The sequence below is a fragment of the Bufo gargarizans genome, chromosome 3 (genome assembly GCF_014858855.1).
Source record: "Bufo gargarizans isolate SCDJY-AF-19 chromosome 3, ASM1485885v1, whole genome shotgun sequence".
NCBI lineage: Eukaryota > Metazoa > Chordata > Amphibia > Anura > Bufonidae > Bufo > Bufo gargarizans.
Window position 1 is genome coordinate 465,065,249 of NC_058082.1, and position 26,070 is coordinate 465,091,318.

The 26,070-nt window shown below is 43.8% G+C and overlaps 1 protein-coding gene across 2 annotated transcripts in view; it reads left to right on the forward strand.

The window, feature by feature from the left end:
- The window catches only part of GIT1 (GIT ArfGAP 1), a 132,901-nt gene that overhangs the window by 42,839 nt on the left and 63,992 nt on the right, over positions 1-26,070 (forward strand). For both annotated transcript variants that reach the window (XM_044283647.1, XM_044283648.1), the window contains exons 2-3: positions 14,524-14,657; positions 25,781-25,893. In XM_044283647.1, the coding sequence (XP_044139582.1) occupies positions 14,524-14,657; positions 25,781-25,893 (247 nt within the window). The remainder of the gene's footprint in view (positions 1-14,523; positions 14,658-25,780; positions 25,894-26,070) is intronic.

A 26,070-nucleotide genomic window follows, 5' to 3' on the forward strand; every position in this document is an offset into this window, starting at 1 on the left:
GCGCATTACCGGATCCGATGTTTAGCTTTTTCTGAATGGTTACCATGGCTGCCAGGACGCTAAAGTCCTGTTTGCCATGGTAAAGTGTAGTGGGGAGCGGGGGAGCAGTATACTTGCCGTCCGTGCGGCTCCCGGGGCGCTTCAGAGTAACGTCAGGGCGCCCCACGCGCATGGATTACGTGATCGCATGGATCACGTCATCCATGCGCATGGGGCGCTCTGAGGTCATTCGGGAGCCGCACGGGCGGTACGTATACTGCTCCCCCGCTCCCCACTACTACTGTGTGTGGCAACCAGGACTTTAATAGCGTCCTGGCTGCCATAGTAACACTGAATGCATTTTGAAGACCGATCAGTCTTCAAATGCTTTCAGTTCACTTGCGGTGTTACGGATCCGGCGGGCACTTTCGGCAAATGGAGTACACGACGGATCCGGACAACGCAAGTGTGAAAGAGCCCTAAACCATGTAACACCGCAAGATTGGCAAGCAGTCTTAACAATTGCCATTGTACCCATCCCTGATAGGGTTAAGGTGTGAGCCGAGCCGTCTTCCGGTGCTGCCTTATGTGTACACACAGGTTTTGGCAGTGCATTGTCTATATAGAACCAGGGCGGTTACTGGCACCATACCTGTGCTGTGTATAGAAACTGCAAACCCTCCTCCACCGAGAATTACAAGCAGCCTTTTATCAGCCGGTTATAATGGAGGTAGGAGGCGGCCCAGCTGTGTGTGGGAGAGGGGAGAACAGTGTGTAACCAAGCTGCGAAATTTCCATTACCTCTCCCTGTGTGATATAACCCTTCAGTGATCGCCCCATGCCCTGCATACATCAGCACATTGTCAGCAGATCAGTCACAGAGGGTTGTGAATAGATTCTGCCCCCCGTGGCAGGTAGACGGGCACCCTCCCTGGCACCCCAGTAATGTTCTAATTAGCCTCGTAGTCATGTTGCGTACTATACATTAAAGGGAACCTGTCATCAACTTTATGATGTCCATACTAATGGCAGCATAACGTAGAGACAGGTGAGTTGATTTCAGCGATCTGTCATTTATAAGTTAAAAGTAAGTGGTTGCCGAGAACCCACATCACAATCATTGCAGACTGGGCCTGGAAAAGAGTCACGGCCACCTGAGAAGAGTCATTCATAAATCCCTGCTCTCCTGCCCACCTGCTGATGACTGACCGTCTTCTACCTAGTTTTCTCCTTTCTCTCTAGGAGAGAACTGCCAATCATCAGCAGATGGTCGGGGGGAGCAGGAGATTATGAATAACCAGGACTCTTCTCAGGTAGATTTGACTCTTTTCATGGTCTGTGCTGCAATGATTATGGTGCTGGTTCTCAGCAACCACTTACTTTTAGCTCATGATGACACACCGCTGAGATCAGCATTTCTGTCACTATTTGATGCTGCCCTCAGTGAGGTCAGCATAACGTTGATGACGGGTTCCCTTTAAGTGATGCTGCTAGGAGTGAGGAAGGTCTTTCAGGAAAGGCAGGAGAGGCACTCGCTATGACTTTGGAGATCCGGCAGGCTGGTACGGCACAGAGCAGTCTGATGGATCTCATGGATGAGTTGCCGGATGGGCAGAGGCACATGGCCGGCTAGATCGGGATGTACGGGCCGGCACATGCGCATTAAACACTCTTGTGCCTCTGCCCATAATGGGGAATGAAGTGCGCAGTCGCGGCGAATCTGTTGAACGGCGCTGGTGTTGGATTTCTCACTAAGAGGAGGTTGTACTCAGAAGAAAGAGGAGCTTTGTATGAAAAACGCTGAGGGGCCTGGGCACTGGCCGCATAAATGCCGCCCCTGGACACCTCAGAAGCTAATTAACATATTGAATAAAAGTGTTTTTCGTTAGAAAATCGGCGATGGACAGCAATATGGAAGGTAGCATTCTAATATGGGGAATGTAATGGAGATCCTGATGTTAGTGTTCTATAATGGTGATTTTAGTAGAAGGACTCCCTTTAAGGTCTTTTTAGTTTTCTTTTGCCAGCGTTGCTGCCAGAAGATACGCCTAATTTATAATGGGGTTGTGCGCCTCATCATAAATTAGACGCATCTTTGGCAGTTCATGTGCCTGACGTCGTTTTCTGGCAAATTGTTCGCCTTTCTCTGGCGTAAAATTAGTAAATTTACCGAGGCGGGAGTCCCAGCCCAACCCCTAACACTCTTTCTTTTGACCCTCCTTTCCCTGCTGAATGTTGCGTTAAAATAGCCCGTGTGACAATATTTGTCGCAAGGTCGATTTAACACCATATTTAGCACATTTTGAAAGTCGCAAAATAGGGGTACTGCAACAATTTGTGAGAATTTTACACAAAAAAGGCGTAAAAATGACCCCCACTGCATTTTTTTGTCCAGCATATATGCCTGAAAGAGCTGATCGCGTTACAGTGACTGGGAATTCGTGGTGCACAGTGGTATCCGGCTATGCCAGATACAGTGGGCTCCAGCAGTCTGTTCTTCCGCTGGAACACGGTCTAAGGGACCCATTGGATGAGCGCTGATTGATGATAGACAATTGATGCCTGTTTACATTGGCCTACAGACCAATGCAATATACATAGGGAGGAAGGATTGCTACCGCTGTTCCCCTTCCCCCCTCAATCAGGTCTATCGGTGATTGGCTGCTCATCCCTGATTGCACAGTGCACTGCCGATAATCGTTCTGATGAAAGATGCAAATTAGATGAGAACCGATCATATACATATATACTTATACTGGTCCCAGCGCCGTACATGTGTAGTCCTAGAGATATCCAGTAGTGCAGTCTTGTCTCCGTATGATGTTGACATGGCCGCAGGGTGTTAATAGTGAAGCACTGAAGTGTAAATTGACAGATCGGTGGCAGGAGCCAAGTGTTAAGTCTCAGTAACTGATACCACGTATACTGATCCTAACTTATAATAATTCCCTGGAAATTCTGTTCTCTTACAATTCCTGGCTTCATATTTCCCTTTTGCCTGGTCACTTCCCATTACATCTCCATTTCCTGTGAGTTTTAATGGCATTGGTCATTGTTAGAGATGTCTATAAAGGAAATGTGCAGACATCTGTAGAAACCATATGAGGGATATTCGCTTACTCTCGCCCATTTGTTTTCATCTTTTTAGCTAGAATTACCTGACATATCTGTTTTAGTAACTACATGCATTCCCCATGTAATAGTTCTGGAGCATCTATTCCTATGACTGGTGCCATTCCTTTATTATTCCTGCTAGAAGTTATGAATGACTTACTGGCAGTTTGCAATGAAGGTCCAGATGGGTGTCACCAATTGGGCATGTGTCCCTGCTCAGTCCTGGCAGTGTCAGATTGTACAAGAACAAATCCCCAACTGGTAACACCCATCTGGATCATCTTTGCAAACTGCTAGGAATTCATTCATAACTTATAGCAGGAATAATAAAGGAATGGGACATCATAGAGTCACAAGAATAGAAGCTCCAGAATTGTTATTGCATTAGGAATGCAAATAGTGGCTAAAACAGACAAGTCAGGAGAGGTGACGGGTCCTCTTTAAATACGCCTGTGTGTGTAAAGATGTGTTAAAGGGTTTTTCAGTAAATGGGTCTTAAGGGGGTTATCCAGGAAATGATAATGAGGACCTATCCTCGGGATAAGTCAACATTATCATATCGGTGGGGGTCCCGACACCTTCTCAACGGAGCTCTGGGGAGCGCAGCCGGCTGCGGACAGCTCACCAAGCACAGCTCTGTACATAGTATAGTGGCAGTGCTTGGTATTGCAGCTCAGCCCCAGTCACAGAGCTGCACCTAGGCCATGTGACTGATGTATGGTGATGTCACTGGCTTAGGAAGAGGCCGTGGCGCTCACAGAGCACCTGGCCTCTTCTAACCGCTGATCAGTGGGAGCACCAGGTGTCAGACCACCGCCGATCAGATATTGATGACCTATCCTGAGGATAGGTCATCAATATTATTTCCAAGATAACCCCTTTAAGGGGGTTGTCCAACTTCCAACTCTCCGAATTCCAACCCACCAGTGCCCTTAGGTGTGATGAAATAATAATACCACTTAATCCCCCTGTTTCCCAGCACCGCTGCCTCTGTCCTCACCTCCGTTCTGTGTTTACAGGCTGCACTGGTAACGTAGCTGTAAACGGTATGTGACTGCTGCAGCCAATCACTGCCTCCAGCGGTCTTGTGCCATATACCAATGAGGCCAGTGATTAGCTGCAGCAGTCACTTGTCCTGTCACAGCATAAGCACGGCGGAAATCTGCTATAAAAGTCCACCCTGTGTGGTCATACCCTAGCGGTTGTGTTCCTGACGCTAATACCGTTCATTCTGCAGACTGTTTGTGCAGCAAAATGGCTGCTTCTCACCTGTCATTGCAGATGCCACAGTACGGAATGTGTGTTCCATAGCCGCAGGGCGGTGAGGTAATGCATTCTTAAAATACCTGACCTAAAACAAGATGCTCTCGTTAAAATGTGAAGTTGACTGCTCGGCGTCTGTAGAAATAATGAATACTTGGTTGAAATGTAGATGGTGGTGTATGAGGTGAGAAAACATCAGTTTTACTGACCAGTAAAAGGCCCCACGCACACCACTGTATCTGTTTTGTCCGCAAATCGCTGATCCGCAAAATACAGATGCGGCAGCCCATGTTGCAACCGCATTTTTTGCAGACTCATTGGGGGAAATTTATCAAAACTGGTGTAAAGGAAAACTGGCTTAGTTGCCCATAGCAACCAATCAGATTCCACCTTTCATTTTTCTGAGCTGCTTTTAAAAATGAAAGGTGGAATCTTATTGGTTGCTAAAAGCAACTGATCCAGTTTTCCTTTACATCAATTTTGATAAATCTCTCCTATTGACTTCAGTGGGTCCGTGGCCTGCATTTTGCGGACCAGTATAGGACATGTTCTATCTTTTTCACGGATTGGACATACGGATGCGTAAAGCACACGGATCATCCGTGTGCTTTACGCATCTGTATGTCAGTTACGCAAAAACATAGACTATGGGGGACATTTATCAAACTAATGTAAAGTAGAACTGGCTTAGTTGCCCATAGCAACCAATCGGATGCCCTCTTTCATTTTTCACAAATCCTTTGGAAATGAAAGGTGGAATGTGATTGGTTGCTATGGGCAACTAAGCCAGTTCTACTTTACAGTTTGATCAATCTCCCCCTATGTCTACAAAATGCAGACCCATGTACCCATTGAAAACGGCACACGGACCGCATCTGTGTTTTGTTAATCGAGATAAAATTGTGTGCATGGGGCCTTAGTATGAATTTTGGTGCAGTTTTGACCGTCTTTAGAATTGCTACATTTCTTACTAGGCCACGTAAAAGCCCACGTATACGTTGAGTCTGGCTTAAATTGCTCCAAAATGTGCAGGAACATGGAGCATCCAGGGTTAGAGAAATGTTCTGCGTCTAGCCTCAAAAGGCGGCATTACGTAACTGAAAAGGGGCTTGGCTTGTGGGGAAGAGGGAAGCGGCATTTAGCGTTAAAATTGTGCCGCAATTCAGGCGTAAAATTCTGTCTTAAACTAAGGCAACCAGTAGTTGGTAGAAATGGGGAGATTTAAAAAAAAGTGCGCCGGAGTAAGATGCGCCAAATTTATTTAGAGACACAGGGCTTCTGGCTTTCCGTGTGCCAGAATCAGAAGTCCACATCAGCTTGGAGTTTTTGCAGATATCCGCTACAATTTAAGACTTTCTAGCGTGAATGACAGCAAATTAGGTAGTCTGAGGGTGGCCCTGCCCTCCACCAGCCACTTTGATGTCTTGTCTAAGTCTGTGCCCTCCATTAGTATATCGAGCCTGGTGTAGCCTTCACTACATTTTATTTATTTTTTATTTTTTTGGAGACCACGTCCACTTTTCTTGTTGTTCCTCAAAAGCAAGTTGCAGATTGCAGTTACTAAAATGTCGCACACCAACAACATCTTGGCGGCAGAGCCATCACTGAAGCCCTTGTGTTAACTGCGAATAAACATGCGCCTTTGTGTCAGCGACCGTCCTAGTCCATGGGAATACATGCTATATCCTGAAGTAAAGCAGTCGCCTATAGCAACCAATCAGCATCCAGCTCTCTAGCGGGTCTCTGAATGAAAGCTGCTGCCTCATTGGTTGCTAGGGGCAACCACTCCACTTTTCCTTGGCATTTCTTATTAAATCTCCCCGCTTGAATCACGCTCGATCTCAAGGGATACAGATGAGTTTCTGGAACGGAGCACCCCATAGTTTGTGCCTATAACTTACAATGGTGACGTAGAAATTCAGCGTACAATTCACTTTGATGAGAGGGCCCATTTCATCATATCTGACAAAATGAAAGGAGATTTCTGGCTTCAGTACAGGGGGGCTACTTTTAGGTGGGAAGATTGCAGTTTCACCTAAGCCCTGGTGCCTGAGGGGATTCATAAGGTCCAAGAATAGGACATGTTCTATTTTTTTTTTTTTTTTTGCGGAACAGACATGCGAAGATACGGAAACGGAATGCACACAGTCATTTCAAGTTTTTTAGCGGACCCATTGAAGTGAATGGTTCCGTATACGGACCTGTAAAAAATGAAACGGAAAGAAAACACGGTCATGTGCATGAGCCCTTACACTGACATAATGCTGTCAATGTACATTCACACGAACGTATAATTTTATCCGCATCCATTCTGCATTTTGCGGAATAGATGCAGATCCGTTCATTCCTATGGGTGAATAAAATGTGCGGACAATATTCAGTATGTTGTCCGCATCCGTGTTTCCGCATTTCTCGTCTGCAAAAATATGAAGCTTGTACTACTATTGTCCGCACAGATCAGTCCGCAGCTCCTTTCAAGTCAATGAATCCGCAAATTGCAGAAGACATGCGAAAACTATTCCGTATGTCATCCATTTTTTGCGGATCCATTTCTGTGTAATTGAAGTCCCTGCTCCTTGAGCTTGGTGCAAAATAGTCAGATATTACTATTGCAAAATGCGGAAACACAACGGAAACAAATTACGGACACACGGTTGTGTTATCTGCAGACCGCAAAGCGGAAAAGAATCGCACACTGTCGTGTGAATGTAGCCTAATACAGTAGATTCCAGGACACTCTGAGTTAGACAGCATTATAAATCTGTATAAGGGTCCATTCACAAGTCCGTAGTGTATTGCGTAACGGATGCGGACCCATTCTACGGACTGTGTGATCCTATCAGAGGAGGGGAGATCAGAATGGGACCTCTCGGTGACACTCGCTGCGAGTTTCATGCATTGAACTTGCTCATGTGTGTCTGTTATCTTAATAAAGCGTAGCCTAAGGACTCCGTGGCTCACGTATCCACTTTAGGCCTCATGCACACGACAGTATTTTTTTGCGGTCCGCAAAAAGGGGTTCCGTTGTTCCGTGATCTGTGTCCGTTTTTGTTTCCGTGTGTCTTTCTTTATTTTTGGAGGATCTCCAAACATGAAGGAAAGTAAAAAAAAAAAAATCTAAGTTTAGTTTGCCATGCAAATGATAGGAAAAAACGGACGCGGATGACAATCTTGTGTGCAACCGTGTTTTTTTTCACTGACCCATTGACTTGAATGGGTCCGGGAACCGTTGTCTGTGAAAAAAAATAGGACAGGTCATATTTTTTTTCACGGACTGGAAACATGGATCACGGACACGGATGACAAACGGTGCATTAGCCGAGTTTTCCACGGACCCATTGAAAGTCAATGGGTCTGCAGAAAATCACGGAAAACGGAACAACGGACAGGGGACACAACAACGGTCATGTGCATGAGGCCTTAATGTGTGTATTCACACATCTGTGCTTTTCCACAGACTGTGACCTATGCCCCATTTTTGTCCGTGATTAGGGATCCCTCGCGGTCATTATAGGGTATGAGCCTGTTAAAACCCAAGTGAGAGGTGCGTCCAACGCTACTATCTGAAACAATTGGCTCATGCTTTGACGGCAAACGTTAGTCAGCTTGCAAAATGGCTGCTCCTAATGACCAGGTGAGCCAGGATCCCTTAGGAGCTGTACATATGAAGGACCAAAGCACTTTTTATTCAGCGCGTAGTTTGCCCTTTCCGCCGCCTCAGCCTCCGGCCCTGTGGAAAGATTCAATACATCGATTTTAGCATTAATGCAGTTTTAGATTTTTGATGCCCTCTGCACTATTTCAGTTGCAGGGACTGCCTCCTGCGGCCTCAGTCAATTGTGCGGCGTGTAAAATGCCGCAATCAAGAGCAATTCAAATATTTTTTTAATAGGCCTTCAGATAGTGAACCGAAATAGTCCATGCCGCCATTAAGCATAATTGATTATGGAACACGCAGCACACATCGCTTTCTTTAGCTTGCAATTAGAGGCCGCTTCCTGACGGAGCGGCTTTAACATTGATTTCACAGCTTGTGGCGGCGTGCCATGGGGGTTATTAAATTGCATAGTGCTAGATATTAAAGGTGTGCTGACAAAAGTTCTCTAAATAGGGAAAAACTTTTAACATGCTGTCAAAAAAAGGAAGGAAAGAGTCCACGTGTTGGAGTACTGCACGGAGCCCGCTGAATGCTTTCACTTTATTTGGCAGAGAGGCCGTACCTTTGGTTCCTGACGGGCAATACCATATGGACCACCAGTATTTTACATCGTGGATGTACATGGTACATGTTGTAAGGGAAGGCGTAGAGTGATCATAGATTCTTCTGGTTGCTGGTCTTCCTGAGACTTGTAGTGTAGTGGGGCATATTTGCTAACAGTCGCAGTATTTGCCTGACAGACCAGTGATAAAAGAGTTGGGCGACAAAACTAACTGGTTTTCTTTTGTCTGGTTTGTACAAGGGCGTATCAGGCTTAATTAATCAAAACTGTCATACAGTAAATCTGCATGCTTACCAAATATGCCGTTGTTAAATTTGGGGAGTGTAAGGCTCACCTGGGGATTACCCCAAACCTGGTGCGTCACTTACTTATGGGTGGGGTTAATGCAAACCCCGCTCATTTTCATTTGCCAGGAATTTTGGCGACTCTAAGGCTAGGTCTACACGACAACATTTGTTGCGCGACAATAGGCAAGATTTGTCGCGAGACAGATAGGGCGCAACATTTTGTTGCACTAATGTCGCGCGACAATTTTTATAATGGCAGTCTATGGTGTCGCACTGCGACATGCTGCGGCTGCGACGCGACAGTCGCAGAAAAATCCATCTTGAATCGATTTTCTGCGACTGTCGCGACGCAGTCGCAGTATGTCGCATGTTGCAGTGCGACACCACAGACTACCATTATAAAAATTGTCGCGCGACATTAGTACAACAAAATGTTGCGCGACAAATGTCGTCGTGTAGACCTAGCCTAAAGCAACACGGCGTCACTGGTCGTGCGACAGGCTGGGTCGCTGAGTAGCGTTGATCACATAGAAATGAATAGGACAGACTTAATATATTTCTTAATATTTTTTTACATATTTTGAGATGGCCGGGGTTACAGACACAGTGTAGGTTGGCCACCTTTGACCGCCACATAGGATTGGTATTCTGATCCCATTCCCTCCGACATCTCATGGCAAACATTTTGAGCATTGCAAAGGTAGAAATCTGGGGTGGACGTCCGTAATATAAAATGACTTGGTGCAGATAAATTTACACTGCTGTTTTTTATTGTTTTGTTTTTTTCCCAGTGTGTGGATGAGATTTCCGACAATGTTATCAGCATTGCTGGTATTGTAAACTGCTGCGGATTTGCTGCACACAAGTCTGCAGGTGCCATTTTGCAGCATATCCGTGAGAATATAACCACCAGCGGCCTCCTTTTCCATGTGTTTGCGTTTCTTAATATGCAAGATAGGCCTTTGAGCAACGAGGGCGTCACCGTTGCTCTTATTGCACCCAAGCTCCACTCCTTTCCGTGGTCAGCCCCTCCCTCACTGCTTTCATTGACAAGAGCAGGCAGTGGTAAAGTAGCCAAGGAGGGGCTCACCACATAAATGAGTGGAGCTTGGTTGCCACGAGAGTAATAGTGACCCCTTCACTGCACCAAAGCCCTAATTTTTATATTAAGAAAATGTGTCATAACTTGGAAACGAAGCCTCGGATCAACAAAAGAAAAACAGCATTTGAATCGGATCAACCCGAGCTATGGAGGATAGGGAGGTCGCCGGTGGCATTCCCTTTAAAGAACAAATAGTGGCAGATATCATAGTTAGGCCGTGTTCCACGGTTGAGAGCGGTCCGTGGTATGCCGGGCTGGATTCTTGTTCAGAGCAGGAACGCACGGCGTCATTGGTTGCTATGACACCATGCGCTTCATGTCGCCGCTGCACTACAGTAATACACTATACGAGTGTATTACTGTAGTACAGCGGCGGCATAAAGCACACGGCGTCATAGCAACCAATGACGCTGTGCGCTCCTGCTCTGAACAGGAATCCAGCCCGGCATACCACGGACCGCTCTCGGCCGCGGAACACGGCAGTGTGCATTTAGCCTTACAATAGTTGAAAAAAAGACATATGTCCATCAAGTATCCTGCCGGTTTTACTGGCCTTCATGTGACTTGTAGTTCTATAGCAGTTTGAGGGACCTGACTTCCATCAATGATCTCTGAAGCTGTGGTGGACTCCCTGAGATCTCTCCAGCAGATTGAGATAATGTGCACTTTGTATAAAGCCTCCATTATCTCTGTAGTAGGAGTTTTTTGGTCTTGCTGGGGCTTGATGAAGTAGGTGGGAAGGGCAGGTCACCCTGGGGTTACCAAGAAATGACTCGATTATATGTGAATGTGTCACTCGTGCATTTCTGTGAGCAGCCGCTGAGGAGAACCTCATGAGGTTTCTTGACCTGGAGCAAGTCCGTGTACCTGTAGTGAACGCATGACTTGTCATGCAAGAGATGCTTACACAGCGAGATTCCCAGACCCCGCTCCATTAATGAAGGTCGTTTTATGCATGTCTTTTCTCCAACAGCTTCCATAGCAGATGACTGAGGAATGACAAAAACACACATTCATGGCTTCTTCTACTATCTGGGCCTTCAGTCATGATGTTCTTCTTGGATGTGTGCCAACACTGGCTTCATTTCCATGATCTGTGCATATAGTGGAGGATCACGTCTGCCCCTTACTTGTGTACTTTCACACCAGTGTTATTCTTTTCGGGCACAGAGTTCCTCCCTAGGGGCTCTATACCGGAAAAGAACTGATCAGTTATATCCCCATGCATTCTGAATGGAGAGCAATCCGTTCAGGATGCATCAGGATGTCTTCAGTTCAGTCTTTTTGCCTTTTCAGGATGGAGATAATACCGCAGCATGCTGCGGTTTTATCTCCGTCCAAAATTCCGGAACACTTGCCGGCATTTTTTCCCATTTAAAATGCATTAATGCCGGATCCAGCCTCGAGTGTTTCGGCAAAACGAATCCGGCGTTGCGGTCTGCACAAAAAATAAATGCCGGATCCGTTTTCCTGGATGACACCGGAGAGACGGATCCAGCATTTCAATGTATTTGTCATACGGATCAGGATCCTGATCCGTCTGACAAATGCCATCTGTTTGTATACGTTTTGACGGATCCAGCAGGCAGTTCCGGCGACGGAATCCTCTGCCGCAAGTGTGAAAGTACCCTAAAGTTAATATGTATTTTTGTCTTTTCACGACATTGCCAACTAATCCGTTTTTGTATAGCGTTGGCCGGAAAGCTTGTCCAAAAACTTTTAGTGTACATCATAATCATCTTATTAAAGGGTATTTCCATGTTCCATTTTTCTGTTATGATTGTAGCTCATCTGTGTTGGTCCCATGTACATATGTGCCCACATTGCCAAGAAAAATGAGGTTTTAATATATGCAAATGAGCCTCTAGGAGCAACGGGGGCGTTGCCATTACACCTAGCGGCTCCGCTCTCTCTGCAACTGCCGCGCCCTCTGCGTATTAACACCCTGAGAAGTGGCCGTGAGTCTTCCATGTAGTAATTGGCTGGGCAGACTGTCGCAGATCATTTCGTTCGGCTTTAGCGAGTACATCTTCTATTTTATGAGGGGATATAGTAGCGGCTCGGTAATGGACGTGGCTTCCTGCCTGGATTTCTGCAGCTCTGATGTGTTCAGTTCAGGAACAAAGAAGCAAGATGGCCCATTTTATTAATATAGCAGCATTTGTAATTGTAACGGTCGGCTTGTTCTCTGGTGGCGCTTTTTTATTCTTCCTCCTGTCGCCATCCGTCTGTCCATGCTTCGGTGTGAGCCAGGGAGTCGCTTCCCCACCAAGAATTTCTCTTTGATGTGAGGGTTAGATTAGACTCTATTAGGCCGTATAAATAGTTTGCTTGTATAGTTTTCAACTTTTGTGTTTATGGTGTTAAAAGGGGTTGTCCCAACGCAGACATCGGTGGCATATCACTATCCACTAATGTTTGACCTCTGGAGTGACAGCTCCGCTAGGAAAGCATCATGTTGTCAGTCCTGCATGTCCTTCTGCTTAATTCTAGTTCTTTTTGGGGAACCTGCTAGTGATTATTTTGGTCTTCCACAGGGTGGATTTGATTTAAATCATAGTTTTCCACATAAAGACTAATTCTTGCTGGTAAAACTTATAATATGCAAGTAGATGAGGATTTTTAGAATAACAACTTTTCATATTAGTTTGATTAGGTTTATTCTGCATTCATAGGTTTGTAGATGTTAGGATTAAGGTCTTTTTCTCAACTCTGTTCATGTTATAACATTTTTGCTGTGAAGAAGAGGCATGTGATCTCTGCTGAGTCAAATTCAGTTTTGAGAACTGCAAAAGTAAACCAAGCATCTGTGATAATATCTTGTAGGCAGAGAAACTGCCCAGTAATCTTACAAAAACCTCTGGAAGAGCATGACACTGTGAATGGATTAATGGAATTTATCTACCAAAAAAATTTAACATATACAGCCTTATTAGACATAATTAAAAAACACATTTTTATTTCATGATGGATAACCTTTTGGATGGTAATATATTTTCCTCAAAAAGCATTTTATATAAAAAAATTATATTTATTTATTCACTTTTTTTTTTTTTTTAATCATTGATTTTTATCCACCTTGGTCGCCCATATGCACGGGAATAATGCACACAGTGATGGCACAGTTCTGGGATAATGTGCAAAGTAATGTCACAGTTTAGGGATAAAGCGCACAGTGCAGGGATTATGCACATAATAACTTCACAGTACAGAGATAAAACACATTGTGATGTCTTAGTAGAGGGATAAAGCACACAGTGATGTCATAGTACAGGGATAAAGCACACAGTGATGTCATAGTACAGGGATAATATACACAGTGATGTCGTAGTACAGGGATAAAGCACACAGTGATGTCATAGTACAGGGATAAAGCACACAGTGATGTCATAGTACAGGGATAAAGCACACAGTGATGTCATAGTACAGGGATAAAGCACACAGTGATGTCGTAGTACAGGGATAAAGCACACAGTGATGTCGTAGTACAGGGATAAAGCACACAGTGATGTCGTAGTACAGGGATAAAGCACACAGTGATGTCGTAGTACAGGGATAAAGCACACAGTGATGTCGTAGTACAGGGATAAAGCACACAGTGTTGTCATAGTACAGGGATAAAGCACACAGTGATGTCATAGTACAGGGATAAAGCACACAGTGATGTCATAGTACAGGGATAAAGCACACAGTGATGTCATAGTACAGGGATAAAGCACACAGTGATGTCATAGTACAGGGATAAAGCACACAGTGATGTCATAGTACAGGGATAAAGCACACAGTGATGTCATAGTACAGGGATAAAGCACACAGTGATGTCATAGTACAGGGATAAAGCACACAGTGATGTCATAGTACAGGGATAAAGCACACAGTGAGGTCATAGTACAGGGATAAAGCACACAGTGAGGTCATAGTACAGGGATAAAGCACACAGTGAGGTCATAGTACAGGGATAAAGCACACAGTGAGGTCATAGTACAGGGATAAAGCACACAGTGATGTCATAGTACAGGGATAAAGCACACAGTGATGTCATAGTACAGGGATAAAGCACACAGTGATGTCATAGTACAGGGATAAAGCAAGTGTAAAGCAACGCTTGCAGCGTTCAGGTGTCCGCCTGGCCGTGCGGAGGCAAACGGATCCGTCCAGACTTACAATGTAAGTCAATGGGGACGGATCCGTTTGAAGGTGACACGATATGGCTCAATTTCAAACGGATCCGTCCCCCATTGACTTTCAATGTAAAGTCTGGACGGATCCGTCTGAGCAACTTTCACACTTAGAATGTTTTCTAAAATATAATGCAGACGGATCCGTTCTGAACAGATCCCATCGTCTGCATTATATGAGCGGATCCGTCTGTGCAGACACCAGTAGAGATGTGGTGGGAATGCCTTTTTAATGGTTAATAATAGTGTTTCTAAGGATTAGTCAAATTTATATTTGTCCCACTGTTGCATTACACTGAGATGTCATGTGTTATATATATCCGCTTGTTTCTGACATGATTCCAAATACTGTTGTACTTACGCTGTGATTTCCTTTGCAGATCCTGGTTGGGCCTCCATAAATCGGGGAGTGCTGATCTGTGACGAATGCTGTAGCGTGCACCGCAGTCTTGGACGACACATCTCCATTGTCAAGCATCTTCGACATAGCGCATGGCCATCATCACTTTTGCAGGTCAGGCTCTGAGGGTCTCTTCATCACCATGTGAGCTAGGACTATGAAATAGTGGGTGTTGTTACTAAAGTGGGAAAGACCCATTCCCCCTCTTCATCCACGACTCCTAGCTGGCCGCACACCTTCAGTAGCTTCAGCTGACCGCTATTCTGAGCATGCATGTGTTTTAAATGAGGAGACACTTATCTTCCCTGAGAATTACTAGATATCCGATATTCTGAATGCCCAGTACTTTTCTTTCCCAACATCGGCCAAACATCCAATACGCATTAGGTGGTCGGCTGGTCCTGCCGAAGGCTCGGCCAACCTGCAGCTGGTGTGTTTGGCACCTTTTAAAGGGAAAGTCAAACTGATCTTCTGATGTGTCATGGATGCATGTTTGATGATGACATTAGTGGAGCCTGTGCTCTCATACCACCATTGATTACCCCTGGGAGCATTCTAAACACAGGGTCATTGATTTCAATGGCCATTTATTTAGAATATCAATAGCTACAACGTCTAAAGATATTTTCACACTTGCGGCAGTGTGATCCGGCAGGCATTTCCGTTGTCGGAACTGCCCGCCGGATCCGCCGATCTGGATGTGACTGAAAGCATTTGTGAGACGCATCCGGATGCGGATCCGTCTCACAAATGCATTGCAAGAACGGATCCGTCTCTCTGATTTTCATGCGGACAGACTGATCAGTCTTGTACCTTTTTTCACATTTCTTACCAGTCTGCGCATGCGCAGACCGGAAGGACGGATCCAGCATTCCGGTATTTTGAATGCCGGATCCGGCACTAATACATTCCTATGGGGAAAAATGCCAGATCCAGTCTTCAGTTTTTTTCCGCCGGAGATAAAACCTGCTACAGTTTTATCTTTTACCTGATCAGTCAAAAAGACTGAACTGAAGACATCCTGATGCATCCTGAACGGATTGCTCTCCATTCAGAATGCATGGGGATATAACTGATCAGTTCTTTTCCGGTATAGAGCCCCTGTGACGGAACTCTATGCCGGAAAAGAAAATCGCTAATGTGAAAGTACCCTGAGCCGGGCCAAATACAATTCTGTGGACTCATGCCTTGGACGCAAAGCTTTTTTTTATCTAGTCTTTGAGAAAGAAAATGATGGCATACTCCTATGTATGCCATATGACAAAGTGATGCCAAGCATGGTGGCACCCCTTGGTAGTTGGAGCTACAAATACAGCTACTTCCCCTTTAGTTACAGCAGTTTATCTGGATCACATATTTTTTGGGGGGGACCGTAGTGACTGCAAAACATTTTTTGCAACATTCCTTAACATTAGAATTCAGGGTCAGACAGCCATAGGGCAAAACATGATGTGAAGCCGAAGTAATCCTGCATTTTTAGCGGTTTTATTTTGCAATGTGGAGAGCCTACAGGGCATGTTCTGACCATTCCTCAGACAATACACAAGCTCCTATTGTAACTCCGAGCATTACTCATTCCGTCCGCTGGCACAGAGTCGCAGCTTTTCGAGCGAGCAGGCCATGGCTCCCGTTATATAAGCAGACAGTGGTATCTCTGTTCTGGTAGTTGTTCTTCTGATACAGAAGTGATCGGTTCACTGTCATAAGAGCTTCCTCAGTGAAGACTATGGCGCTGGCTATAGTGTGCATATGTATCATATGTACAGCCCTATGGAATGAATGGCGCTTTAATAATAATAATGTTGTGCTGCTTTATGCATACATGTCTATGCCTTTAGTCTTTTTTGGCTCTGGTTGATACAGAGGCTTTATATGCAAAAGAAACTGACTTCGGATCCAGCTGTGAAAAGTATACATTCAGACTAAGCACATTTAGGCCTCATGCATACGTCCGGATTTTGTGTTTGCATCCTTTTTTTTGTTGATTGCACACCGACCCATTCCTTTCTAAAAAGGACAGAAGACGGAATGTCGTCCGTGCCCTGTCCGCATCTGTGTGTCCATTCTGAAAATGACAGAATGTGTCCTATTCTTGTCCATAGTGCAGACAAGAATAGTCACTTCTAGTGATGGGAGTGAGAAGAATGCGGATTGCACAAGGAAGGTGTTCCTAATTAGTGGATCTGTGGTTTGCAGACCCCGGCTTGTGAATGAGGCCTAATAAGGACGGGCCCTCTTGGATTGACTTTGCACAATACATTAAGGATTTGCAGAAATGACACTTCAGGTAACTTTTAGAAGGGTCCATTTGAATGTATTGATGAACCCCATGTAGCATAGAAATAAATTATCTACCATAGCTATCGTTAATCATGTTTCTGACATGACCGTAAGTGTTGATAAATGTGTGAGCATCAGCGTTACATGCCTGTTATATACGTCGTCCTGAGCCAGCCAGTGATCTGGTCCTAATAGCCTCCGACTGATGCCAAGTGGTGATAATACTTTGATACCGCCAATTACCGTATTTTATGATATTTCAGTGCTGATGCTATTGCAATATTCCAGCAATGATATCTGAAAACGTTTAAAGGCTATGTACACCTTCAAAGGCAATTTTTATTTTATTTTTTTATGATTGCATGTTAGGCTGAGTTCACACTTCAGTTATTTGGTCAGTTATTTTCATCAGTTATAGTGAGCCAAAACCAGGTGCGGGTCAAAAACACAGAACATTTGCAAATCTTTCCATTATACCTGATCTCTCAGTAGGCTTCACTACTGGTTTTGGCTCACAATACCGGTTGGAAATAACTGACCAAATAACTGAAGTGTGAACTCGGCCTTACTCATTTTTGGCTAAAAATATTTTTTTTCAATTGGCCTTTATTAACAAATATTGAGCTCTTATGTCACAAAGGGTTAACAGTTTTTCTAGCTGTGTGCCTGGTCCTTTCACTTACACTTTGTTCCAGTCATCTCCAATAGACCTCATCTCTAAGCTACTAAGAGGTCATAAACAATTAAGCCAGTCTTATCAGTAAGATAAGAACTGAGCTATAATGAGTGTTTGTAATGTCAGAGAGCAAAGATAGGGAGTCCTTCTGCTGCTGGTCTGACGGAAAAGACAGAGAATCTAAAGGGTGCTACTGGAGCATGTCGGCTCTGTACAGAAAAGAGGCTCCGTGTTTTTTAATAAAGGCCAATTGAAAATATTATTTTTAGCTCAAAATGAGTACAATGCAATAATAATAAAAAAAAAAAAAATGCCCACAAAGGTGTACATAACATTTTAGCGCCCTTCACTGTGCCATGCCTAATGACATCTATCCAGAAAAGAAAAATGGTGGCAAGCAAGGCTTACCGTTCTTGAGCCCTGTCCTCACCATATGTCACTGTACTCCAATTTCATAAAGTGAAGTTGTGCCGAGTTTGCAGCAGATCCAAGTGTTGTGCTTTTTGCTGCAAACAGCAAGCTTTGAATAAGAAAAGGTGAAATCAATGTAAATGTCCTTAAATCCGTATTGAAAAAAGTTCTCTACGTGTGAATGGAGTGCACGATTCACACAGAAACTGTAGCGGGTGTCCATGGGCAGAGGAGCCCCATGTAAAGAGGACCTGTCACTTTTCCTGACATGCCTGTTAGTAACAACTTGACTCTGTCATGTGCCATTCCTTTAATATTCCTGCAAGAAGTTGTGAATGAATTACTAGCAGTTTGTATTGAAGGTCCAGATGAGTATTACCTGTTGGGGGTCTGACACTGGTAGCACTGATTGGATAGTGTCAGATTGTGAAGGGACATATCCCGAAGTAGTAACATCCATCTGACTCATTACAAACTACTAGTACGTCATGTGCAGCTTCTAGCAGGGATAATAAAGGAATGGCACATCACAGGGTCATAAGAATGGATGCTCCAGAATTTTCATTACATGGGGAGGGCAAGTAGGTCCTAAAACTGACATGTCAGGAGAGGCGACAGGTCCTCTTTAATGGAGCTAATCTGCAGTCGGATCTGTGGCAGAGACCCAAGGATCAGCCTGAAAATACATTTTTCCAATGTGTATCATCTGGCGTGTGAACATACCCCAAGAAAGTTAATCCAAACGCTGCCTAAAAAATCTGCAGCATAAATTGCGGGTATGGATTTTTAAATCTGCAGCATGTTAATTTATAGTGTGGATTTCACCCTTTGCATTGCATAGATTGAAATCCACAGAATATCTGCTGCAAAATCTAGTAGTAATTTGCATGTAACCAGCTCGTAGCTGATTTTTATGGAGGTCCGCCACCATATGGCCGTACGCTAACAGCCTACTGTGCAGTGCAATTCCTGTTCCTTCTAGTCAGCCGTACCTGAGCCTTGTAGTTCTTTATCCGGAGCGTCAGACGGTGTTAGGCCTAGCCTCTCAGAAGCCTTCACTAGATTATCATGAGTTCTGGATTATGATATAATGCTGTAATATAGGATACACTTTCGGTCTTGAAATACAAATCTGTAAAGCAGTTCATCTGGAGAGGAGGGGCGGATCACCAGATGTTAGTACGGCGCCTCTCCTGGGACGCATACATTCATGGGTGTGTGTTATTTCTGGATAGATCCGCAGTCCAAGAAAAACGTAATGTATCCGTATATGTCAGGGTGTGTGCGGTGTATAGCGTGAACGTGTCTGTCAGGTAGACACAAATCATTACCAGATGCTCACAGATGCGTCCTAGTGAATGTATGTAAAATGAGAGAGCCTGGGTAGCGCAACCGCATCAAAAGCTGGGTTAAAATACTCCTTTTTTTTAATGCAGGTTTTAAATGACCTTCAACTGCTATAGGGCTCCTGCACACAAACGTATTTTTGGGCCACATCCCATATGCATTTTTTGCGAGTCAGAAGCGGACCCATTCACTCCACTATCTGGTACCAGGTGGATGATCAATATGGTATTAAAATATAATTATATATTTAATCAAATGGCATAGATAAATACAGAAATATAATCCACATCAAAAAACAGTAATAAATCACACATAAAATGGCGCCATAAAAAATAAAAATGTATATAAAATCATACAGGTTATAAATCACTGAATATTACTGGTAATGGGGTATGTCCCGGGACTGATCATCCGAACTCTGAGTCCCCTGTGTGGGATAAATGAGTTGGGCTCCATTCACATGTCCGCAATTTTCCTTATGGTCCGTTTTTTTTGCGGATCCGTGTTTCCGTAAAAACCTTCCGTTTTTTACAAAAGTGCATCCACATCCATTCCGTGTTTCTGCAGAAATAAAAAAGGAAGGAGGAATACATGCTGCTAGGGTAATGCGGATGATATGTGGATGATAAGCGGATGACATGCGGATGACATTTTGTGTCTTTCCGCATGTCATCCGCTTTTTTGCAGACCCACTGAGTACAATGGGGCCGCGGACCGCAATTTGCGGCCAAAAGTAGGACATGCTTCATTTTTTTTTTGCGTAACCGCATCACGGAAGTGCTGATGCGGACAGCAATTACTCCCCCATTGAAATGAATGGATCCGCACCTGTTCCGCAAAATTGCGGAACAGATGCGGAAGGAAAATTTGCGGACGTGTGAATGGAGCCTTAGTGTCAGTCTACAATGCCGTAGTCAACAAGCTCCTCGTATAAGAGAGCCAGTTATTGTTGTTACCTCAGCGTGAGTCACTGCAGCCTGCTTCCCAATATATCAATGGGATAGATAGATTGAAACCAGTCCGCAATGCCGCGGCCAACAAACTTCTAATATATTACAGCCAGGTATCGCTGCTACCACAGCATGAGAGGATACTGATATCAAATAAGGGTCACTGCAGCCCGCTTCCCAATGTATCAATACTCTGTTGTAGGCATAAACTGCATCTATTGTACCGTATCTGATTAGGGCATAAGCGTCGTGTATATACGCAGATTGCTCAGTACATTACCCCTCCAGAAAAACGCGTGGTCCGATTCAGTCCCTCTTGAAAGGTCAGCTCTGCATGCGGTCGGACGCCGGGATAGGTATCTAAGACCTTCCGGCTTGTTCACGTGATCCCCGGTCACGTGATCTGAATTTATCCACGTGATCAGGTAGGAGGAGGTTTCGGAGGCTGGATCCACTTGTAAGATTTATGTTAATTAGGCGCGCGCCTACTTGGCTGAGATCGAAGTGTTTGTAACACAATAGAATATGTAGGCTCCTTTTAAGTTCCATAGCTGATGTTACCAGACGCGTTTCCGGGTCTGAACTTGCCCCTTCCTCAGTGGTTAGCGGCATAATGAAAGACCTGTCCTTTTATAGAGAGTTTTTTCATTGAATGGGGAGGTGCCTCATTTCTTTAGGAATGTTAGAAAATCTAAAGAAAAATTAAGAGAAACTGTTCAAACACCTCCCAGTTTGAATTAGAGGCTGAAAAACGGAAACAACAGTTTTCGACTAAACAATATCCAGATATTGCGCTATAGCGATCCCTTAGCAAAGTTAGGGCAATGAGTAGAGAGAGTTTCTTTGTAAGAGAAGAAAAAGTAGAAGAATCACAACTCCAAGAAAACAATAGTCGTGTTATTCTACCCTTTAATGCCCACTATAAAGCCGTAGATAAAATTATCAGGACTCATTGGCACCATCTTCTAGGTGACAAAATTATTGAGAACACACTTGCTGAACCACAAATAGTGTATACTAGAGCACCTCATTTGGGTTTGCAAGTGGCACCCACAGTCCAGAATAGAACCATACACAGTGATTCCAACTGGCTTAGTTTCAAGGGATTTTTTAGGTGTGGGAGATGTAGCAATTGCTGCATCGCCAAATTCCCCCCAAAAACGACATGTATTTAGTCTACTCAAAACTCCTTTACATTCACGATAAGAGATGGTCTAACATGCGATTCAACGGATGTAATGTATCTGGCCGAATGGCCCTGCCGGAGGCAGTATAGGCAGTATATAGGCAGAAAAAAGAGATCCCTGAAAACAAGAATATCCGAACATATAGCCAAAATTAAAAAGGGATTTGATGCTCATACAGTCTCATCACATTTTAAGAATTTCCATAATAGCGATCCATCCTTGTTAAAGTTCGTGGCTTTTGAGAAGGTTAAGAAACCATGGAGAGGCGGTCATCATATCGCCAAAATGTCACGAACTGAATCAAGGAGGATCTTTGAATTTAATACTATTATGCCACATGGTTTAAATGCTGAATTTGAACTGTTCGGCTTTTTATAATCTTAAAGGGGTAATGAGGTATCGAGTGTCGGGTTGTTTACCAGCACCCCGACCCCCCCTTCCTGTCCGACAACTACCTCCCACCACTACCAGATGCCCTAATCGGCATGTGATATATGGTGATCATAGTGACATTTTTATCTGTAACATACGTCATACTCTACAGGGATAGAATCTTTGTCTACATATAGTCTCTGACACTCTTATCTTTATTTATCTACCTATGGATTTCACTATATGGAAGCATTTATATGTCTATATAAACTGTACCTTCAATTATGTTTCATATTTTTTATGATCCATCTTTTAAGACTCACTTCTTTATGATTCACTCCAACGATTTACTTTTATATCTATATTTATTCATATCTATTTTATATATAAAAAAATGTTTAGAAATAGAGCTAATAGTACTACATCACAGACCACCCAAGCCCTATCAGGAATGAGATCATGTACAGATTTGATATGTAACATAGCTATCTGATTTAATAAAAAAATAAAATAAAATAAAAAGTTTTGCGAATGCACTAAATAATAATATATGTGATGCAAAATCATTCATCAAGTCACTTTGTGATGGGGAATAAAAATCATATTTCTCTAGATGAGCTAAAACGACAAGTGGAAGTTTATATACATATATATATCTTTTGGAAAATCGCAAACAGCGTTTTTTCATGAAAATAAATCGCAGCAAAATATTTTATACTGTAAGCAAGTTCAGTATTTATATATGATATTTATGTGCTACTTTACTATTTCTCTCTGATAGCGTCTGTGATCCTATGACCATGTATAATACATTTAGTTACATATTAGAGTATAGGACTTTTTTAAAATCATTTCCAATGGCCGTAGATCTCAGTATTCAAAGGCTACCACAATATAACCACTTTTCTTTTTGGGATATATGTGAGAGGAGACATATGATACTATGTGCACTTGGCAGCTGAAGGCACCTGTGTTGGTCCCATGTTCGTATGTGCCTGCATTGCTGAGAAAAATTATGTTTTAAGTTATATGGAAATTAACCTCTAGGAGCAACGAGGGTGTTGCACTTACACTTAGATGCTCAACTGTCTGCACCTTCATTGACAGTGCCTGGTCCTCTCAAAATTTAGAAGGTACAGCACTTGCAGAGAGAGCAGAACCTCTAGGTGTAATGACAACGCCCCCGTTGCTCCTAGAGCCTCATTTGCATATATTAACTTCATATTTCTCAGCAGTGCAGGCACATATAACATGGGACCAACACAGATGTCTTCAGCTGCCAAGCGCACATGTAACAGGTCAGCCAGTGTCATAGGTACAATTTGTTTAAATTTTTTTTTATATATATATATATATATATTTGATTTTCCATGTCTTTATCGATAAACAAAAAACAGGCTAATAGACACCACTTCTTGGTTTGTACAGATCACTTTACTGCAGTTACCTGCTTATCTGCCATTCTAATCCTGCCTGGATTGATATCACCGCTGTGTATAGATAAGACAGTATCCACCATTCACAATAGGTGATTGTCAGAGCTTATGTATTCTTTCCTTGTACAATGACCTCTGCACAGAGCATGCCTAGAATACTCTCCCATAGAAGTCAGTGAGGTCCCCTCCTGACCATTGTGTGTATGGACAATGTGGCTGCCGTAAAGCAGTTTTCTTAAAGGGATTACTGAAAATACTTAAATATTGGGATGTTGGAGAACTGTCGGAGGAAAAATGGAGGGATGTTTTGGGGGCAGTACCCACGATATCTATGAGTGTGGCACATAGACGATCGCAATTATTCCTTATCCATAGGGTATACAAGACGCCACGACTCCTGTTTAAGATGGGTCTACGTGCGGACTCTAACTGTCCTAGGTGTGCTGCCCCGGATGCAGACTTGGCTCATATGTTTTGGTCCTGCACAGAATTGGAGCGTTTCTGGTGTGGAGTGTATAGACAAATAGAAAACAGCTATGGAGTTATTTTACCAAAGACTTCACTGGTGGGGTATCTTGGGTATGTAGAGGACCTAACAACCACCAATGATTATAAATTAGCAATTGCTAAATTATTGTACATTGCACGTAAATCCATTGCAAAACACTGGATACAACCGATCTTTCCGACTAAATCAGAGTGGTTAAATATGGTCAATCATATGATATCCATGGAGAGTGGCATCTATATTAAAAGAGGCACTGTACAGAAATTTAAGAAGCAATGGCAGGTGTGGCTGGCTGGACCTGGGGGGAAGTCTCAGAGATTGATGCATATTTGGAATGGAATGGTCCTAAGGGGATTTGGAAGTTAAGATGTAAGGGCTCTTTCACACCTGCGTTCTTGTCTTCCAGCATAGAGTTCCGTCGTCGGGGCTCTATGCCGGAAGAATCCTGATCAGGATTATCCCCATGCATTCTGAATGGAGTGAAATCCGTTCAGGATGCATCAGGATGTCTTCAGTTCCAGGAACGGAACGTTTTTTGGCCGGAGAAAATACCGCAGCATGCCAAAAAAACTGAAGACTTGCCGCAAGGCCGGATCCTGAATGAATGCCCATTGAAAGGCATTGATCCGGATCCGGCCTTAAGCTAAACGTCGTTTCGGCGCATTGCCGGATCCGACGTTTAGCTTTTTTAGAGTGGTTACCATGGCTGCCGGGACGCTAAAGTCCCGGCAGCCATGGTAAAGGGGAGCGGGGAGCAGCATACTTACCGTCCGTGCGGCTCCCGGGGCGATTCAGAGTGACGTCAGGGCGCCCCAGGCGCATGGATGACGTGATCGCATGGCACGTCATCCATGCGCATGGGGCGCTCTGACGTCATTCTGGAGCGCCCAGTGAGCCGCGCGGACTGTAAGTATACCGCTCCCCGCTCCTACTATGGCAACCAGGACTTTAATAGCGTCCTGGCTGCCATAGTAACACTGAAAGCATTTTTAAGACTGATCCGTCTTCAAATGCTTTCAGTACACTTGCGTTTTTCCGAATCCGGCGTGTAATTCCGGCAAGTGGAGTACACGCCGGATCCGGACAACGCAAGTGTGAAAGAGCCCTAAGAGAATTGGAGCATTTTTGTCCATGTCGAGGGAGATGACCACACGGAGAGGGGGAGGTGGGAAGGGAGTTGGGGGGGACTGCGAGATTTAATAAAGGTTTATTTGATGCAGTGTTATTGATGTGCTGATTTGGATAAAGTATGATTGATTTTACTGTATTGATATCCCATTGTCATATAATGTATGGTTTATCTGAACAATTGGCTGTATATGTAAAACCTTTAATAAAAATGATCTGATTAAAAAAAAAAAAGAAAATACTTAAATATTAACTATATTCACAAATACTTCTCATTAGTTATAATAGCTTGTTATGGGATTGTCACTTCAGCAAGTGGCATTTATCATGTAGAGAAAGTTAATACACTTACTAATGTATTGTGATTGTCCATATTGCCTCCTTTTCTGGCTTCATTCATTTTTCCACATTATACACTGCTCGTTTCCATGGTTACGACCACCCTGCAATCCATCCGTGATGGTCGTGTTTGCACACTATAAGAAAAAGCGTCGGCCTCTCTGGTGATTGGGAGTGTGGGAGCGCACATAGGCTAGTGCTTTATCCTATAGTGTCCAAGCACGACCACTGCTGCTGGATTACAGGGTGGTCATAACCGTGAAAATGAGCAGTGTATATTGTGCTGGAAAAATGAATGAAGCCAGCAAAGGAGGCAATATGGACAATCACAGTACATTATTAAGTGCTACTTGCTGAAGTGAGAAAACCCCTTTTAATGCTTTCTAAATGCTGTTAGGAGAGCTCAGGTAAGATGGCCGCCCCCATAACCATGTTCAGCAAACAGAATAAAAATATCTGTAATCATAAAATAAAAACAGATGAGAAAAAAGGATGTGTTGCTATCTGGGTTTAACTGGCATATACATTTTTGGGTGACACATTTCCTTTGTCTGCAAGCATCTCATTCTTATTTTCTTGTCTTATTGTCTTTATTCCATCTAGATGGTGCACACGTTGGCCAGCAATGGAGCAAATTCCATTTGGGAACATTCTCTGTTAGACCCTGCGCAGGTTCAGAGTGGGCGACGCAAGGCCAACCCTCAAGACAAACTGCAGTAAGTATTACACCCGGGCGGAGCGATTTCATGACACAGGCAACTGAAGGTGGAAAAGTTAGGCCTCTTTCACACGGGCGTTAGGGATTGGGGCCGGATAGGATGCGGGTGCGTGGCGGGGAAATCATGCGAGTGAGCACACAATTTGCGATTGTGTTACGTGGTTCAGTTTCTTTT